This window comes from Hypomesus nipponensis, chromosome 4 (genome assembly GCF_054491055.1).
Source record: "Hypomesus nipponensis isolate SF chromosome 4, ASM5449105v1, whole genome shotgun sequence".
NCBI lineage: Eukaryota > Metazoa > Chordata > Actinopteri > Osmeriformes > Osmeridae > Hypomesus > Hypomesus nipponensis.
This window is the reverse complement of record NC_140364.1, coordinates 4,589,123-4,605,843: the sequence shown is the minus strand read 5'-3', so window position 1 is coordinate 4,605,843 and position 16,721 is coordinate 4,589,123. Positions and strand designations below refer to the sequence as shown.

General features: G+C 46.3%; 2 protein-coding genes across 2 annotated transcripts; one reads left to right on the top strand and one right to left on the bottom strand.

The window, feature by feature from the left end:
* Positions 1–24: 24 nt before the first annotated feature.
* On the top strand, positions 25–6,363 carry spag1a (sperm associated antigen 1a). The gene is made up of 8 exons (XM_084695849.1): positions 25–972; positions 1,819–1,918; positions 2,553–2,705; positions 2,988–3,136; positions 4,151–4,292; positions 4,544–4,670; positions 4,794–4,931; positions 5,215–6,363. Exons 1-8 carry the CDS (start codon positions 600–602, stop codon positions 5,218–5,220), a joined length of 1,188 nt encoding a protein of 395 aa, XP_084551975.1. The 5' UTR covers positions 25–599; the 3' UTR covers positions 5,221–6,363.
* On the bottom strand, positions 6,184–16,015 carry rnf19a (ring finger protein 19A, RBR E3 ubiquitin protein ligase). The gene is made up of 10 exons (XM_084695841.1): positions 15,867–16,015; positions 12,797–13,594; positions 12,323–12,531; positions 12,017–12,161; positions 11,489–11,651; positions 10,873–10,987; positions 10,586–10,747; positions 9,991–10,204; positions 9,688–9,831; positions 6,184–9,471 (listed from the first exon to the last, which is right to left on the bottom strand). Exons 2-10 carry the CDS (start codon positions 13,402–13,404, stop codon positions 8,700–8,702), a joined length of 2,532 nt encoding a protein of 843 aa, XP_084551967.1. The 5' UTR covers positions 13,405–13,594; positions 15,867–16,015; the 3' UTR covers positions 6,184–8,699.
* Between the last annotated feature and the right edge of the window lie 706 nt (positions 16,016–16,721).

Below are 16,721 nucleotides of genomic sequence, written 5' to 3'. Positions count from 1 at the left end.
CTATTACATTGATATTTAATCTAATTAGAGATAAATAATGATTTGATGATGGTACATTCGTTTTGGCTGACGTGGTTGTAAACCTTGCTGAATATATAACAAAATATAGTTATATATGTGTATACGATTCAGTTAACCCGTTTAAAACATTTGTACATGTGTCGTTGGTTAATTCGCAAGGGCCCCAAGTGAGTACATACATGAATAATGATACGCCTTAGGTGTTGTGCAGGAGAGCAAGACATTACAAAATAAAATAGATAGAAATAGTGTAGAAAACAATGAAGGATGTTTGAGTTGTATTTTTCACATAGAACATGGAGCTCATATCTGCTCTGAATACATACAGTGTCTGTGTTTATATCATTTTTTTCTTATTGAATACACCCGTCAGGCCAGTGTCCTTATCTCCTGAGCTCTGCGGCACTGCAATGCAACAACACCCCCCCCGCTCCACTCGTGATGTCACTGCTGACACCTCCAATGGGGGTGTGTCTGACAGAATTCTTTCAGCCAATTAGGCTTCAGCTTGAGAAGGAGAGGGTGGAGGAGGGAAGGAGTGAGAGAGCTTTTGACACTCTGCAGCGAGTAGTGTAGCTATGGGGAACACACAGGAGAGGCCTCCCGGCCAAGGAGATGGACTGGGGACTAAAGCCGAGCAGACCATCCCAGGGAACAGAACACGTAGTAGGGCAGGCAGCACGGAGAAGCCCAGAGCGCAGAGACCTCCAGAGAAGATGGCCACCGTGGCCAATGGAAACCAGAAGACGACGGGGCAAGTTGGGGAAAAGAAAAGTCAAGACAACAAATCTAGGGTAGCTGAGGACACCAGCTATCTGGATGCCCCTGCAGGTGCCCTTCCACCCCATTTGGCACGCCTGAAAAACGAAGGGAACCATCTTTTCAAAAATGGACAGTTTGGAGATGCAGTGGAAAAATACACCCAAGCCATTTCTGGATGTTCTGATGCAGGTGAATCAGCACAACTGAGAAGTTTTCAATTTACTACATTTTAGTATGTTGTTATACTTCAGTTAATACGTGCCTTATGTGATATATAGTTGGTTTGCACCTGTAGTGCCCAACATTTTAAAGAAATGATACCCTGTCTTTATTTATGTGAGAAATAGGTAGTCCCCTTTCTACCAAGGCCTACCTTATACTTTTTGTTAGGGTCAATGAGCTTCATTTAGACATTGAAATTGTATGAGTCAATAATGGATTATGACAGAAAGTTAGCTCTGGCAGAAACTGAATATTACCTCTGTAAATATCCCGTTTCTTCTAGAGGCTAGTGTCAGAAAGTTGAGGGGTATCAGATGCAAGTTCAGCTGTAGGGCTTCTGGGCCTAGGACTAGTGGGTTGGTTTCCATAGTGACTGCGGCATACTGGGCGATGTAGCAAATACTCAAGATAAATTATGAACACAGTACACATATTGCACCAATATTCTCCAACCCTTTACCCTAAAATATATTAATGCGCTCTCCTGAGCTTCAAAACAAATTTGCTTTTGTAAAATCTACACACATAGCCAAGACAGACAGGGTTGGCTTAGCGTGGAGTGATTGATGGTCGAACAGGCATTCTAAAGCTGCAGCGTGTGCTTCCAACAGAAAGAGCAGTAGAAGGCCTTTTTCCAAATGACTGACTACTCCATTTAAAAAGCTGCAGTCCAACAGTCACTTAGAAAGTTAGTAGGATGTTGTTGTTTGTCCACTACTAGTAATACCCACTTGATAAACCATCCTAGCCTTGAACTAACCTGTGCAGTTCCAGTGGTCAGAAGAAAATACAAGTGTCATTTTGTGTCTCTAGAGGTGGACAGCCCAGAGGACCTGTCTATCCTGCACTCCAACAGAGCTGCCTGCCACCTGAAAGATGGCAACAGCGTAGACTGTATCAGTGACTGTACCAGGTGAGAGACTCGACGTTCCCACCTGAAAGCTACAGTAACTTGGCCAGTGCCATGAAAGGGAGTTTCACTTGTGTGAACCGCTCTACTATCAAGCTCTCATCCCCTAGACACTGATGTAGACGACAACCCATCACATCCACCCAGTGCTGACTAGTCTAAATGAATGTAGACTGGGGCAGTGCTTACCTACAGGTGTATTGGCAAAACCCCAAAGCAAACCCAAGTGTAATTGTTATAGAGGGAAAATAGGATGCTGTTAGTAAATATGTCCTTGTTGAAAACCAAGCGTAGTTTGTCATATGTAATCATATACATATGATAATACACATATGAAATACCACATCAGTGAGTGTGGGTAGTGGGTGTCAGATGTAGTCAGGGACACCCTCAAAGTTCGGGAGCGGCACTCGCAAGCTATGCACATGTTCAATCCACGCTCAACCTCACATGTTCCAGGCTCAGCGAGGCTAAGTCTCCAACCACCTGGCACACGATGTGACCAACAGCAGGCTGGGAGTCTCTCTCTCTCTCTCTCTCTCTCTGCTACTCTCTCTGCTACTCTCTCGCCCTCCTACTGTACATAACCTCCATGTCGCTCACCCTCCTCTCTGATCCTATTACCTACCCATCCCAGAGCTTTGGAGCTACATCCCTTCTCCCTGAAAGCCCTCCTACGCAGAGCCATGGCCTATGAGTCACTGGAGCGCTACCGTAAGGCCTATGTGGATTACAAGACCGTGCTGCAGATTGACACAGGGACGCAGGCTGCCCATGACAGCGTTCACAGGTGAGCCGGGCACCAATCGGATTAATGTCACAGACAACAATGGGCGGATGGGGGATTCTCATTGGTCAATGTGGAAAAACTTGGCATTGGCATTGATTGTAATGTCACAAATGAAGTTGACAACGTTATATTAGTTATATCAATTTTGTGATATTAATTATATCAATTTTGCTACGTTCAATAGACGTGCTAAATAAAAGTGCTTTTATACCCTTGTCTACACTGGTTTTTCTGTGGAAACATGGGCATACATAATGGATGGTGTGTGTGTGTGTGTGTCAGGATCACCAAGATGCTCATAGAGCAGGATGGTCCAAATTGGAGAGATCAGCTCCCAGAGATCCCCCTGGTACCTCTGTCGGCCCAGCAGCACCGCCAAGAGAAGCCCCACAGTGCCAAGCTCAACGAGGCCCGCGCAGCACAGAAGGAAGGTCAGCCATGTTATCTGTTTACGTTGGCGCACAGCGAAGCGGTCTGATAGAGCACCTCCAGCACACAGCCAGACACAGACACTCTCACACTCTTCATTTTGGATTGCATTACAGGCGGTGTGGGCACTTGAACAAATAATGGAATAAGAAAATAATGGTGCCACAGAGAATCAGGTGAATGGTAGCGTAAGCACTCTTTCTGACAACAGTGTATTCAGACTCAATTAATAATGCAGAGTGTAACCGGATAGTCACAGAACAGCTGTGCTGTAACGGAACAACCTTGCTCATGTTTCCTACTGGCTGGCTGAAGAATAGAGCTGAGAGGCCCTACATAATCCTCACATATACATTCGAAAGAAGCAAATGACACAGAACACAGCATATTAACATATATCTGAATAGTACACAATTACTGATTGAACACACTTATAACCTACCTGCAGATATAGAAAAGCTAGGTGGTACAGGTATAAAGTTTAAAGAATGAGCCATAGTCCTGTCTTCACCATCCCCAACTGGTTGGCTATCACACTTGGATAAGAAATTTGAACGACAGACCAAACGTAAGAAATTTCACTCGGGGAATGGAAAGAGTCCAAGCCATTTAAATTGTACAAAAATCACACATTAACCCTTTTTGTGACCTTTTCATGCTTCATTTGACGGTGAACTTATGAGATAGACAGTGGAGAGAGAATGGGGAAGACATCAGTCACCAGTGAGGTGACGTTGTGATATTAACACACTTCGTGTCCATGGGTCAGTGTGTCCCCCCCCCAAAGTATGCAGAGGAAGTCGATTTTCCACTGAAGCCATTAATTCTGCTCATGATTTATTGATTTATTTTAATCTAACTTGAGAACATTCCAGAGGGTTGGTAGGAATGTTTCTTGTTTGTGCCAGATGCACTGTGAAGAAAAACCTCAAAACTGAAATTCTCATACAGACACAATACGTCCTTTTGCTGATTGGCTCTATTTTTGACATGTTGTTCTCGTCTTCCCTCTGCAGCCAAAAAACAGGAGGCTTGTTTCACATCCTTCAAACAGGCGGGGAATGACCTAGTGAGGAAAGGCCACTTCCAGGAGGCCCTGGAAAAATACAACGAGTGCCTTCAGATCAAGCCCGGTGAATGTTCCATCTTGACAAATAGGTACTGTAGGACATACTGCAGTCTCTACGATAAGATTTTTTTTTTTTTTTTGATTACACACCATAACATTTTAATAGTATGCGGTATTGTAAGTACCCAAGTCATTTGACCCAAGTCAAATGATTACCTCAGCTATCCTTACCTCTCACTCTCAAATGTATAGCCTATATTTTGTAATGGAAAAAAGGACTGATGAATCAAGAGTAAAGTTCACCTAAGGACCTTCAGTTCAGCTTTATCCATTCACACAGAGCCATTTGCTACCTGAGACTGGGCCGCTGTGAGGAGGCGAGACAGGACTGTGACTCCGCCCTACAGCTGGAGCCAACCAATAAGAAGGCTTACTACAGACGTGCACTGGCCCATAAGGGTTTACAGGTGTTTTTGTGTTGTGCATGCATGGACAGCATGTCTACATCCCAAGCCTCCTTCGTTTGTGTGTGTGCTTAGTTGTGCACTGTAACTTCATCCATCTGTTTGTGTGTGTGTGTTAATGCACAGGACTATCTGGCTGCCACTAATGACCTACAGGAAGTGCTACAGTTAGATCCTCATGTCCAGGAAGCGGAACAGGAGCTGGAGGTTGTGACTGGCCTGTTTCGACAGAGCCTTATGGATGGTGCAACAGACAAACCCAGGGTAGGTGAACCCCACTACAGGACACACCAACATGACACGCTCACTACTGGGTCAGTGTTAGAGGTTTTATAACACCGACACACACACAGCAGTCATTGAAACACTCACCAGGTGCAGGAATGCACACTTTTGTTCACTGTACTCTGGCATCATGATTGTGGTTTGTTCTTCGTGTTCCTTTGTAACCATGGAGATATCCATGGAGAATATTAGTCACCAATATGTCCTTAGTTGGAGTGAATGTTTAATATTTCATATTTATATCTCCCCTTCCTCTCATTAGAATTGAAGAGGCTCCAGAAAAAGAAAGAAGAGATTGAGAGACGACTAACACAATAGACTCCTGGGCAGGACCCACAGAAGAGCTGTCCACGCCAACACACTCATCCCACAATGGAAATGGCCAGTTTTGGGCAAAGATAAAGAATGTTATCTTCAATAGACTAGCTCTGCTTTTTAAGAGTCACAAATATTTTGTCCCAGAAAGCAGGAATATTTTTCCGTAACTCTTGGGCAGACAAGCAGCAGTGTAACTTGTCTGTTTTTCAGACAACTAGGCAGCTTTTCCTTTAGCATGATCATAAACAGTCCCCCTGGTGGATGTGATAGATAAAACAGCAACGCTGCAAGCTAATTGTTTACATTGTGAAAGTACATCTTGGAAAATGGTTGTGAAATACAAGCCGTATCCAGATGCACGTAGAAAGAGGTGTGTGCCTTATCAATATTCAAACTCAATTGACAGATTTGTGAAATCCGTGAATCAGTAACTCCTTGTGTATGATTCTTGAAATAAGTTCTTGATTCTTCGATCAATTCTGGATTCTTGAAACGGGAAAACTTGTTCCAAGTTGGTCAGACCCAATCAGTGACCTAAACACAAGTGGATTTAAGGGACAGATCAACCAGTCTTGTTTCACCAATTTAGTTTCAATCTTGAATGTGACCAAGACAATTGTATGGGATATACATTTATACAGTATTTATTGGTTTGTTGTAAAATATTCCTCCTTTGTGGCCAGGGTAGACTTGACAAAATCTACATGTAATGGCTTGCATGTTCTGAATCAATTCCTTAAGCAATGTGGATGCTTTTCTTTGAAGTTGTTTTATGACTAAACTGACAATAAGGTCATTCTGCTTTTTCCTTCAAATATTCAGCATGCTTATATCATTGACACAAAATCTTTCTCCCAAATTCAATTCTCTACATCACAATCTCAATTATTTTTAAGAAAATTGTCCACACTGCTTGATTCAGCTGTTTATTTTTATTTTTTTAGATACTGTATGCATATTGTAAAGCAAAAATGAGAAACAAATAAAGTACATCTCTCCTGCACAGGTACAAAATCAGACCTGGCACAAGTCAAAAATACAATGAATAACAGAAATTTAGGAAGCGAATAAAGTCCTCCGTGCGGCACTGAAACATTTCAGAGTTGATTATGAAGCAGCACCACTGTGGACGGGAAATTGACTGAATGAATCTGCAGAACAAACCATACACTGACCCAGCCTATTACCCCGCTTGAGCCAGCCACCAACTGTCTGGTTGCTTGGTTCTCTTATTTTATGACTGCAGTTTGTTTTAGCCCCCCCACCCCCTTTCACTTGGCAGGAATACATATAGTGAGCATGGGATGACTGCATAAGTGTAATGAAACTGGGGTATACCAGTGCAAACAGTTCTCAACAGTCTTGTCAGGCTTTGGCAAAGTGTTCTCTTGGAAAGTGTCTAAAAGTCTAAATTTAGCGTATGCTTGATATCCTGGAATCAAAGGGTTCAAGTCAGCTACATTAACTTCAGTGCAGATTATTTCTTTTGACCTTGCCCTCCCCAACCTCAGTCACAACATGGACCAATTACAGGTCTGATGTGTCTCTCTATATATACTCATTAGGTAAGGGTGAGGCAGGGCATCAGGCTAAACTACCAAATTTGAGAAAACATTCTTTCATCCTGCAGATTCCTCTGGATATCAAGCCTTCCCCATGACCTTGCAGTTTGCTTTGTGGACGTTTGAGGCAACAGGCCAAGAAGCAGCAATATGGACAAACACTTAACCAGGCCTGACGATGAGGAAAATATTTTTTTAAGGCACCATTAATACTGTACATGACATCCATCAACATTATTTCACCGACAACCTAGAAAGATCCAATATAACATTTTAACCAAATTAAGAATAAGTCAACCCTTCTTTTACATTTTGTTTGACAATTCTCCATGTGTCAATCAAGCAATCCAAATGTATAATCTGAATAAATGAATGTAGCTTTTCTTCAGTGCAGGTCCATACGGTTCTTCTGGGTCATAAGACACACTTCAGCTTAACAAGAATATTTCTCATTCCTCTTTCATCCAGCTTGGAGCTGCTTTGATCCATCTTCTTGAAAAGGATGATAAACATTTGGTCTTCTTTTACAAAATGGCAATCAACTCCTCCCCAAATCAGCCAAGTTGTCCACTTGTGTGGATCTGAGAAGGGCAGGATAGGGTTCATCAAGATGGTAGTAGCATCTGACAGGTAAGACAGAATGTGTGCCATCGTGTCTGTCCAATCATCTTATATCTATAGAAGTGTGCATGTGGTTTAGGGCTGACTTGACCCTAGGGCCTTCAACCCATCACATAACACTGGTGGACCTTACAGACTTGTACAAACGTTAAGAAAAAAAAACCTTGTCCTCTACAATAACCCCCCAAAAGTACATAACTCAAATAAAAAAAGTAATCATGGAAAACAGAAATATGACTATTGCATGGTCCCTCTTAGGTTACTGACACGTTCATGAGCTTTAATAAAAAGTTTGATTTTACTTTATGCTGTGGTGCTTTCTGATCACACTTTCAGGTGAAAGCTCAAGTCTGCCTCTTTTGTATTATCTCCTCAATTTAATCATCCAAAAGTTGAATGAGCCCCTAAAGGCCTTTTGAGCAGGAAACGACTAATCATTGGCTACTGAAATTCACCCTTTGATTGGACAGGTGGCACGGTTGTGGACCACAGTGTCATCAGTTCTAAACGCCTTCAACTTGTGCGTCAGATGCACGTCTAGATTAGAAATTCTATCGTACTTCTGTGACCCCTCTAATCTTCTTATGGCATATTCACAGGTCAAGACAAGGATCCTGGGATTGATCTGGGATTTGTGGCATCATGCCGGTGTTTTGAAAGAATTAAATTCCTAAATGGGCACACTGTAATTCAGTTCTGAATACTCTTTTCTGACATACACAACATCGGTGTGAGCTTGGTCTTCTGCTCCATCCCCATATAAATCCTGCTTCAAACCTGCCAGCACATTCAACATTCATAAAGCTATGGTGCTCCAGCTATGGTGCTCCAGCTATTGTGTCAACCAACCTCGGCCTTATAGATGGAGAGGGGCTTTGCATTAGCTGACTGGCAGTCCTGCCATTGGGACCTCCCACGCCCAAGCTAAAAGCTTGTCCCGCCCCTTGTTGGCACGGATAACCAATTATCTCTGACCTCACTGGGTTCGTCTTTCATTTACATCTCATTTTATCCTCTGCCATATCACAAATACCTTTAATTTTTCTCACAACATTCTTGTTTCCACAGCTGACAAATCATCAATCACCAAGACTGTTGACCTCCCCAATACAGTGAGTGTGCGATGCACTCCTTCTATACGGAGGGCTTGAGGTTAGCTGAGAGAAGTAGCACAGTTTCACGGACACAGCTAGGTTGAGGTTAGCCGTTAGCATCCAGGGCAAGTCAGTGTGTCTGTGTAGTGACTCTAAATATTCGTTTGAATACAGCCACTCCTGGCTGGGCTTGCAAGCTGCTGGTGAACCACAGATGCTGTGGTGGTGTTGTTATTATTATTATTCTCCTTCAGGTCCTCTTCCACAACCAGGGAGTCAAGGGTCTCACTGTCCCAAATCAACCCAATGTTCTCCTCGGCAATGAAGAGAAGAGTCCCACCAACCCCCTCTGGGGAACCAGGGAGGGGTGGTGATAGGGAGGTGGGGCCACCTCTCAGCGCTGGACAGGTCTCCAGTCGGTCGTTCTCCACCTCAGCCAGCGGGGTGACCCCGGCATCCGGAGGGGCGATGGGGAGGCGTGGGTAGGGCTCCAGGCTGGGGGGCAGGGGACGGGGGAACTCGTGGTCGGAGCAGCTGAACTCGGACAGGTGGCTGCAGTGGGAGTCGGCTACGGACGGCAGGCTCCCGCTCAGCGAGTCGAACTCGCTGGAGTTGGTGCTGCGCTGCTCCAGCAGGCGGGCCTCCACGTCCTCGCGCGTCTCCTCGATCTTGCTCCCGCCACCGCATTTCTTCCGCAGCTTGCCCTTGCTCTTCTTACCGCCAGAGCACGTGGACGACTCCTTGGTCCAGCGGCAGCTGGGGTCGTGGGGGCAGCCAGGGGGGCAGGCGCCGCCGGGGCCGTTGCTGCTGGCATCGTCCAGGCTGCTGCTGGTGCTGGGGTGGCGGAACTTCCTCTCCTGCTTGCCCTCCAAGTCCACCTGTCCCTCCAGGTCCACCTGGCCCTCCAGGTTGCTGCCTCCATCTCTGTGGGGCGACAACACAAATAGCAACTCTTAGCAAGAATGGACCTCTACCACATTAGAGCCAACAATGGCGATTTAAATCAATGGTTCATTATGAGACCCATCTTGCTATAGCTTTTCTATTGGTTTGACCCTGTGCTCATACTTTGGAAGTGTCACAAAAAAGGAAAATAATGTGTTGCCCTCCTTTGTCAAGCGAGGGCTTGGCAGTGCTGACCTGTCCAGAGGCATGTAGGCATTGAGGATGGAACCAGCCATGGCTCTGGTGCTGGCGTTGTCACTGTTAGTTCCCAGACTGACCGTGGCTGAATCTCCACTCAGGCTACACCTCTCCTTCTGCACATCTGCCTGAACCTCCAACCTATCAGATGCAGACAGACAGGCATTGGGTACACCGTCTTGTGTCACACGCAGAAATACACAACCAGGCCACCACTTTCGAAGTCGTTAATAAAATGGGATATAGGTAGCCCAAGTTGCATTCGACATGGCATTAAATCGTAAGTCACCCGTCTCTTACCGGTTGTAACAGTTGACCACGGCGCTGCCTGACAGGCTGCCGGTGATGCTGGTCCCAGCCAGAGCCATGGTGCTGGCGTTCTCACTCAGGTTGTCCCGCATGGCTCCCACGCGCTCCATGTGGCTGCTGCTGGCGCTCAGGCTGCCCGTCATGCCCCCCACGCTGCCCTCCCCTATGCTCGGGTTGGGCCTCGTCTCTGCGACTGAGGTGGTATCTGTATTGGAGGCAGAGAAGGGGATTGTGAGAGGGGCTGAGGGGGGAAAGGCCAGAGGAGAGAGAGAGATGTAGCGAACAGACTCAACGTGGTTCACTTCAAGTCGTAAAATATCGGTGAGACTGTCTGGTGAGTGTGGAGGAAAGGCACGTCTTAATATCCACATCTGATACTTGCGTTCTTTATTCATACTTTTCTCGTGTTCAAAAGGGTTCTCCTTATTCTGTCACATCTGGGACCAACACTACAGAAGGCTATGAACGAATGATTTTAACGGGAGGACAAATTGTTGAAACGAAGAATTCAATAAACTGTCTCAAGCAATAGATTTGAAGTTCACGTGTACTGGACGAGGTTTAGATGATGATCGGACATACTGACCGGTTGCTGCCACCCCGCTGCCCACGTTCATGTCATTTTCGTCATCAAACTCGATGCGCACTCCTTTGCCATTGCCGGTGGAGACGCCACACCCGCCACCGCGACACAGCGAGATGGGCACCACGCCATACACGTACGCCAGCATGATGGGTACACCGATACCTACGGACAGACACACAAACACACTGTTCACACACCAAGCTAATATGCCTCACAAAAAAATGAACAGAGACAAAGAAGTTGACATTAGCAGCGAGCGAGAGAGGAAAGCAACATGATGGACTGACCGACGGTGACGGCGGCCACCACTGGTGACACTATGGCAGACAGGGTCACACCCCCTGCTATCACTAGGTTTCTCTTGTGTTTGGAGATGTTCTTGCCCTCGTAGCGATTATGAATCTGTGGGGAAAGGGGCAAGTTAGCCATAGGTTAAGAGGCAAACTGCACACACAAAAAAAACATAAAGGATACCTAAACACAGCCTTAGATTTCACATTCCTGAAAAGTAAGAAAAGGGCTAGTGACAGAAATCTAAGTGCCACACAGTTACTTGAAACATGGGCCCCGACAGTATGTCTAATTATCACTGTGGAACAGAAAGACAGATCAGAGGCAACTGATGGTTAGCCCATTATCAATCTGGAATTTGGAGGAAGTTGCCCAGCTGGTCCAAAGATGTCTTGTTCTGATGAAACAGACATAGGCTACACCAAAAGGACTACACATCCGTTACAAATAAGCCTCTGCTCTAAGGTGGACAGTCATCTTTAAATCCGTTTTAGACTCATGTGGAACATAGCAATGAACACAAACCACCAACATGAACCACACACACAAAAGATCCTGACTGAATGAAGCAGACGTATTTGATGGTCGGGCACCAAGGGGGCTGAAGCTCACCTTCCTCCCCACGTAAACGGGGATCCCGAGGATCATGGCGGGGATGGCGATGCCGGCGATGAGGGCGATGCCCACGGGGGCCCCCACCAGCGTGCCCAGCTGCCACAGGATCTTCTTCTTCCTGCTCCACGGCTTCTTGCCCCAGAAGGTACAGCCTGAGGGACTGGGGGGAGGAAGGGTTTGTGTTTACATGAGCTTGGGTTGTTTTAGACTGCGTCATGAAGACTGTTGATGTCGATGGCTGTTGTCTGAGTCACCAATTAAGTATGGGGGGGGGGGGGCACAACTGAAGAGAAAACTGAAAAGAACCTGGATTCTGAAGGACTCGATGTGTTTGTCTAGCTGAATATATACACACACACACACGCGTGCTGATTGGACACTGGGTCATCTGAGTCGTGCCACAGGTAAGACTGGTTTGAGCTTCTTTTAAAAAATCTATTGTTTGTGTGCCTTCGAAATAGTATCTGTGATATGACTGACGATAACAGCAGGAATGTCTTTGACGGGGGTGAGTGAGGGTCTCACCTCAGATAGTGCAGGTCAGAGATCTCCTTCATGCACAGCCAGCAGAACTCGCTGCCGCACACGGCGCAGGTCATGTGATTACAGCTGCCGTCGTTCATCTTGATGATGTAGGCAGCGCAGCGCGGGCAGGGCTTGATGTCATCCGCTGGTGGAGGACAGAACAACAGGTTCAACACGTATATCTCAATCTGATTGTGTGAGCAGGAAAAAGCAGGAATTTGCCTTGTACGTCATGTCCGTTTGATCCAGTCCGTGTATATGCATCAGTAGACAAAGGGTGCGTTTGTTTTGGGGCGCGTGCTGCACCTGCGGCCCCGCTCTCCTGGCTGTAGCTGAGGGAGGAGGATCTGAAGGTCCTCAGTCTGAGGCTCTGGGCCCTCTGCAGGCGGGCGGCGTCGCACGTCTGGTTGGGGTGCCACAGCTGCTTGCAGTGGTAGCAGAACTCCGTGCCGCAGCCCTCGCGGCCGCACGTGATTTTGGGGCAGCTGGCGCAGCCAAAGGCAATGACTGCATACCTGGAAAACAGTGTGTGTTTGTGGGGGGTTAATTGGGATTGAGGGCCAAAGTGGATTTTTGTTCTGGTGCAGTGCAGAAGTGTCGCCTCTTCACTTGTAATCATTTAACGGACGCTTTCATCCATTACAATGTTGCACCTGTGACGCAAACGTTCATCTGCAGTCCAATGTTGTACTACCGAGCTAAAGTGAATGGACTCTTTTCGCCGTTCCGAAAAAGTGTGTAAACCCCCACAGACGCCACATCTCCCGGTCGAGTTCTTACCCGCAGTCGGGGGCGGGGCACCAGCGGCAGTCGGGGTCGGCCACCAGCCAGCGGCGCAGCATGAACTCCTCGTACTTGTCCATGAGGGCGCGGTCGGCCAGGATCATGCGGATGTCGTGGGGGTTGTAGCGCTCCGAGCACTCGGGGCAGCAGATGTTGACGCGGCTCTCGGAGATCTCGATGCGCAGGTACTGCCGCAGGCAGTCGGCGCACGAGCGGTGGTGGCACGTCATGATGTCGGGGAAGCGCTCGCGGGCGTGCCGCAGCAGGCACAGCGGGCACTCCAGCAGGTCGCCGGCCGAGGACGGAGCCACGGAGGAGGCGGACGTGGAGGGGACGACCCCCGGGGGAGCGGAGCCCCTGTGGCCCGCCTCGGAGGAGTGGATGCTCTCCACGCTGGCAATCCCGTCGACCCCGCCGCCGCGGAGGGCGCGGGACTTGCGCTTGGGGTCGCGCTCGGGTCGCCGCCGCCGCCCGAAGAGAGAGTGGAGGGAGAGGCGTCTCTTCTTGGGCGTCTTTCGGCCCGAGGGCAGACTGACGGAGGAGGCGGCCGAGTGGAGGTCGCGCTCGGACCCCGAGCCGCCGTGTGGAGGCTGCTGGGGGTTCATCTTCCTGGAGGGGAAACCGGCGTCGCCGTCCCAGGGGACGGGAGACGCAGAGGGGAGGGAGGGGTCAGAGGGGCAGTGGGGAGTTTCAGCCTTTATGACATGGTGGGTTTCAGGTCTGGGTGGGTGGGGGATTTTCTTTTCTGGTCAGAGCAGGTCTAGTCTGGCATAAAGGTGACCGGCAGATAACGATCTGTGTGAGAGAGCAAATAAAAACAGTGAGACGAAACACTAAGGGATAGGCCTTCAATATCACTCCATGTTTCAAATCGAGCACACTTCTTACTATTCCTACTCGGCTGAGTTTTTGTGATTGACTGCTATTCTCAAGCATTTAAGCCTAACAAATGCTATTCCACGTTGAATGTCAAATAGTCAACTTGAAATAGAATTTAAGAGATGTATAGCCACACCGTACGGGTGTGTTTTTAGGTTACATTCCGCTAACATTCCAGTCAACGGTGCAGATGTTCTGATAATGACGAGGCCCCCAGGGTTCCTTACTGAGACACATCTGACTGAGATGGTCTTGACAACGTAACCACTGTGTGATACACAGCTACCATGAATGTTGACTGAAGAAGAATCCCTCAGATGAGACACACCCAAAATAACAACAGGCCATAAATAGCTTTTCTGTCAAAAGCTGTGCCAAATATCTGTCCGCTGGAGACCAAAATAACATTGTAGCTTCATCAAACCCAACGCAGACAGTCATTGGCTGTGCAGAAGTTACGAGAGATTACAGAGAGGGTTGTCTGATCATAGAAAAAGTAGAAAAGCCAAGTGCCATTCAAACCTATTTATACGACACACTTATCTATGACCATCACAGCATTGCTCAAAGTTGGACCACTGTTGGAAAAGAAACTGATGTATTATTTCTTCCTTTTTATGTGGAAACTTTAAGAGGGTCACACACAGCTGCTGTGTGCCACTGAGCAACACAAACATTACAGGTTAAAGCTATACTTGGTGACTCAGACAATAACAGCCATCCACATGCTCAGGTATGCAGAAGTATGCCCCAGAAGTCCTCAGAAACTAAGAAATGTGAACAGTGTTCATTACAATACAAACTACCATGTTTACATAATGTAAACCTGGTTTACATTGGGGTCTTTAAATGCTATGTAAAAAATGGCACGGGTCTCTTCAGTAGTGCATGGCTGATTTTGTCAGGTTTAAGAGGCATTTGACAGGCCATATTGCCAAAGGCCTGGTCTTCTAGCATACTGAAGGATGCATTTTGGCTTTCTTAATTGTATTACCAGAAAGATCCCAGCAGGTGACGGCAGGCTGCGTGAGCTAACAGAGAAGTCATTACCAGAAGCAAAATGGATGTTAAGGACAAAACTAGGGTCCCCTAAAATGGTCCATGAGTTTTCAAGCGCACTCTCGAGTTATAGTAATGCCAAAAGAATGGAAATTACGGTAAACATCGACTTTTTCTCAAACACCCCCAAAAAGAAATGAGCAGTTCTCTTATTGTTATCGGACTCGAGAAGTAAAGGTAATTAACGGTTACCGGTGACGGCTGGAAAAAAAAGTGTGCTTCCCTTATCTTATTTCCAGTGTGACTAGGCTAGTGCATTGTAGCCTATAATGTGTTTGCACTGTTCAGGTAAAATATTTGCCCATACCACAATTGATTGATCTGCTTATCCTCAGAGCTGGACTGGAACTGGTATTGAACTAATTAGTGACTAAAGAACAAACAAAACTTGCAAGCGAGTCTTGTTACGTTGAATGAAAAACGTTGATAAGCAGGTTGGACAGTTATGTTAGCTAGCAATTGCTAATGTCACAGCTAGAGCTAGCTAGTATGACGATAGGAGTTTAGAGCACAATTACATCCAATCTAGAACCTAAGCTAGCTACAGTAGCACTGGTTGTCTTACTCTTAGTTAGCAAACAGGGTAGCTTTCCAACGTGCAGTCATTGGTTCAAGTAGCCTACCTGGCTCGCTAGGTAACTAATTCAATAACCTTAGTTCCTTGGCTACATATTAATTCGATCGCCTTAGCAACTAATCATTTTGAAGAGTACAAAAGGCTTGTAAGGGGGCATGAAACTGCAGTTGGACATAAATGTTCATACAGATAGCATCGAAATGATTTCGCTAGCTATGGCATTTTGTAAATAATGAGACACCCGATTTAGCGTTGCTAGTCGACCTACGAAGTGAGTGAATTGTCTCACATGTATTAGCCTACAGTAGTCAAACCCAAATTAAACGTTATGGTGCTTGTTGTTGCATTGAAGACATTGCAACTGTGGGTTAGAAAGCTAGCCTAATTTTAGCAATGCATCTTAGCTTGTGCTAGCTAGCTAGTAATAGTGCTAGAGCTAGCTCTAACAATTTCGCAACGGACACTGGCAAGTAAAACAAAGCGGTGGTGTGAGTTGAGGAAGTTGTGACCTCACTAACATTAGCTAGACTGCTTCAGATTTCCTCCACTTACCGTGAAAACAATCCACGAAAAACACGTCTTCGTTTAAGTCCAGTAGGTAACAAAGGGATTTCAGAAGAAATTTGTAATTACAACTTGGCTAGGTCAAGATACGACAACTCCGGACGTCAGCTGTCCCGTCCCGTCTAGTTTAGGCACAGCTTTGTGGGCGGGTTTGTGATTCCTCCTGAGGAGCTCTCGGACGAATACACGCGCACGCGCGCACACACACGCACACACAGGAATGGAAGTGAAATGGTGGGTCGAACGTACTGAACTTGAACTCGACATCAATGTCAGAAAAAACTCGTAACAAGAAAACACGGTTGTTCTCGCATTCATGACCCCTCATTACACATCTGGCTCAGGTTAAGATATAAATAGAAAACAAGCACAAAGGAACTCTAAATTGTGCATTTGACCTCTGAAAATTTGGATAAGAGTTTAGGCCTTGCTTTTTAATGATCCTATCTCTCAATAGGCTAATGGGAAGGGAGGTCAGTAATTACTTGATAATGTCAGGTGAAAAACAATGTTGTATAAAAGCCTAACTTCTTAAATAAGTGCATGACCTTACCGAAGGGACAACGATCAGTAGCTAAATACACAGCATACTTTACAAACCAGTCCCAAAAGCTTAAAATCATACGGTCTATGGAAATCAAGAGAGGACAGGCTGCATTTGTAGCAGGTTGGATAGCTTTAAGTGCTTATTGTCTCAGAGAAAAGCATTATAGGTAATCTGAAAATGTTAACGTACAACATAATTACTAACTACGATAAGAATACAGAATATCAGATAGGAACTGAGGAACTCATGGCAGACAGCATAGTAGAATTTGGATGAAGGGATAATGGCAGCAAGTT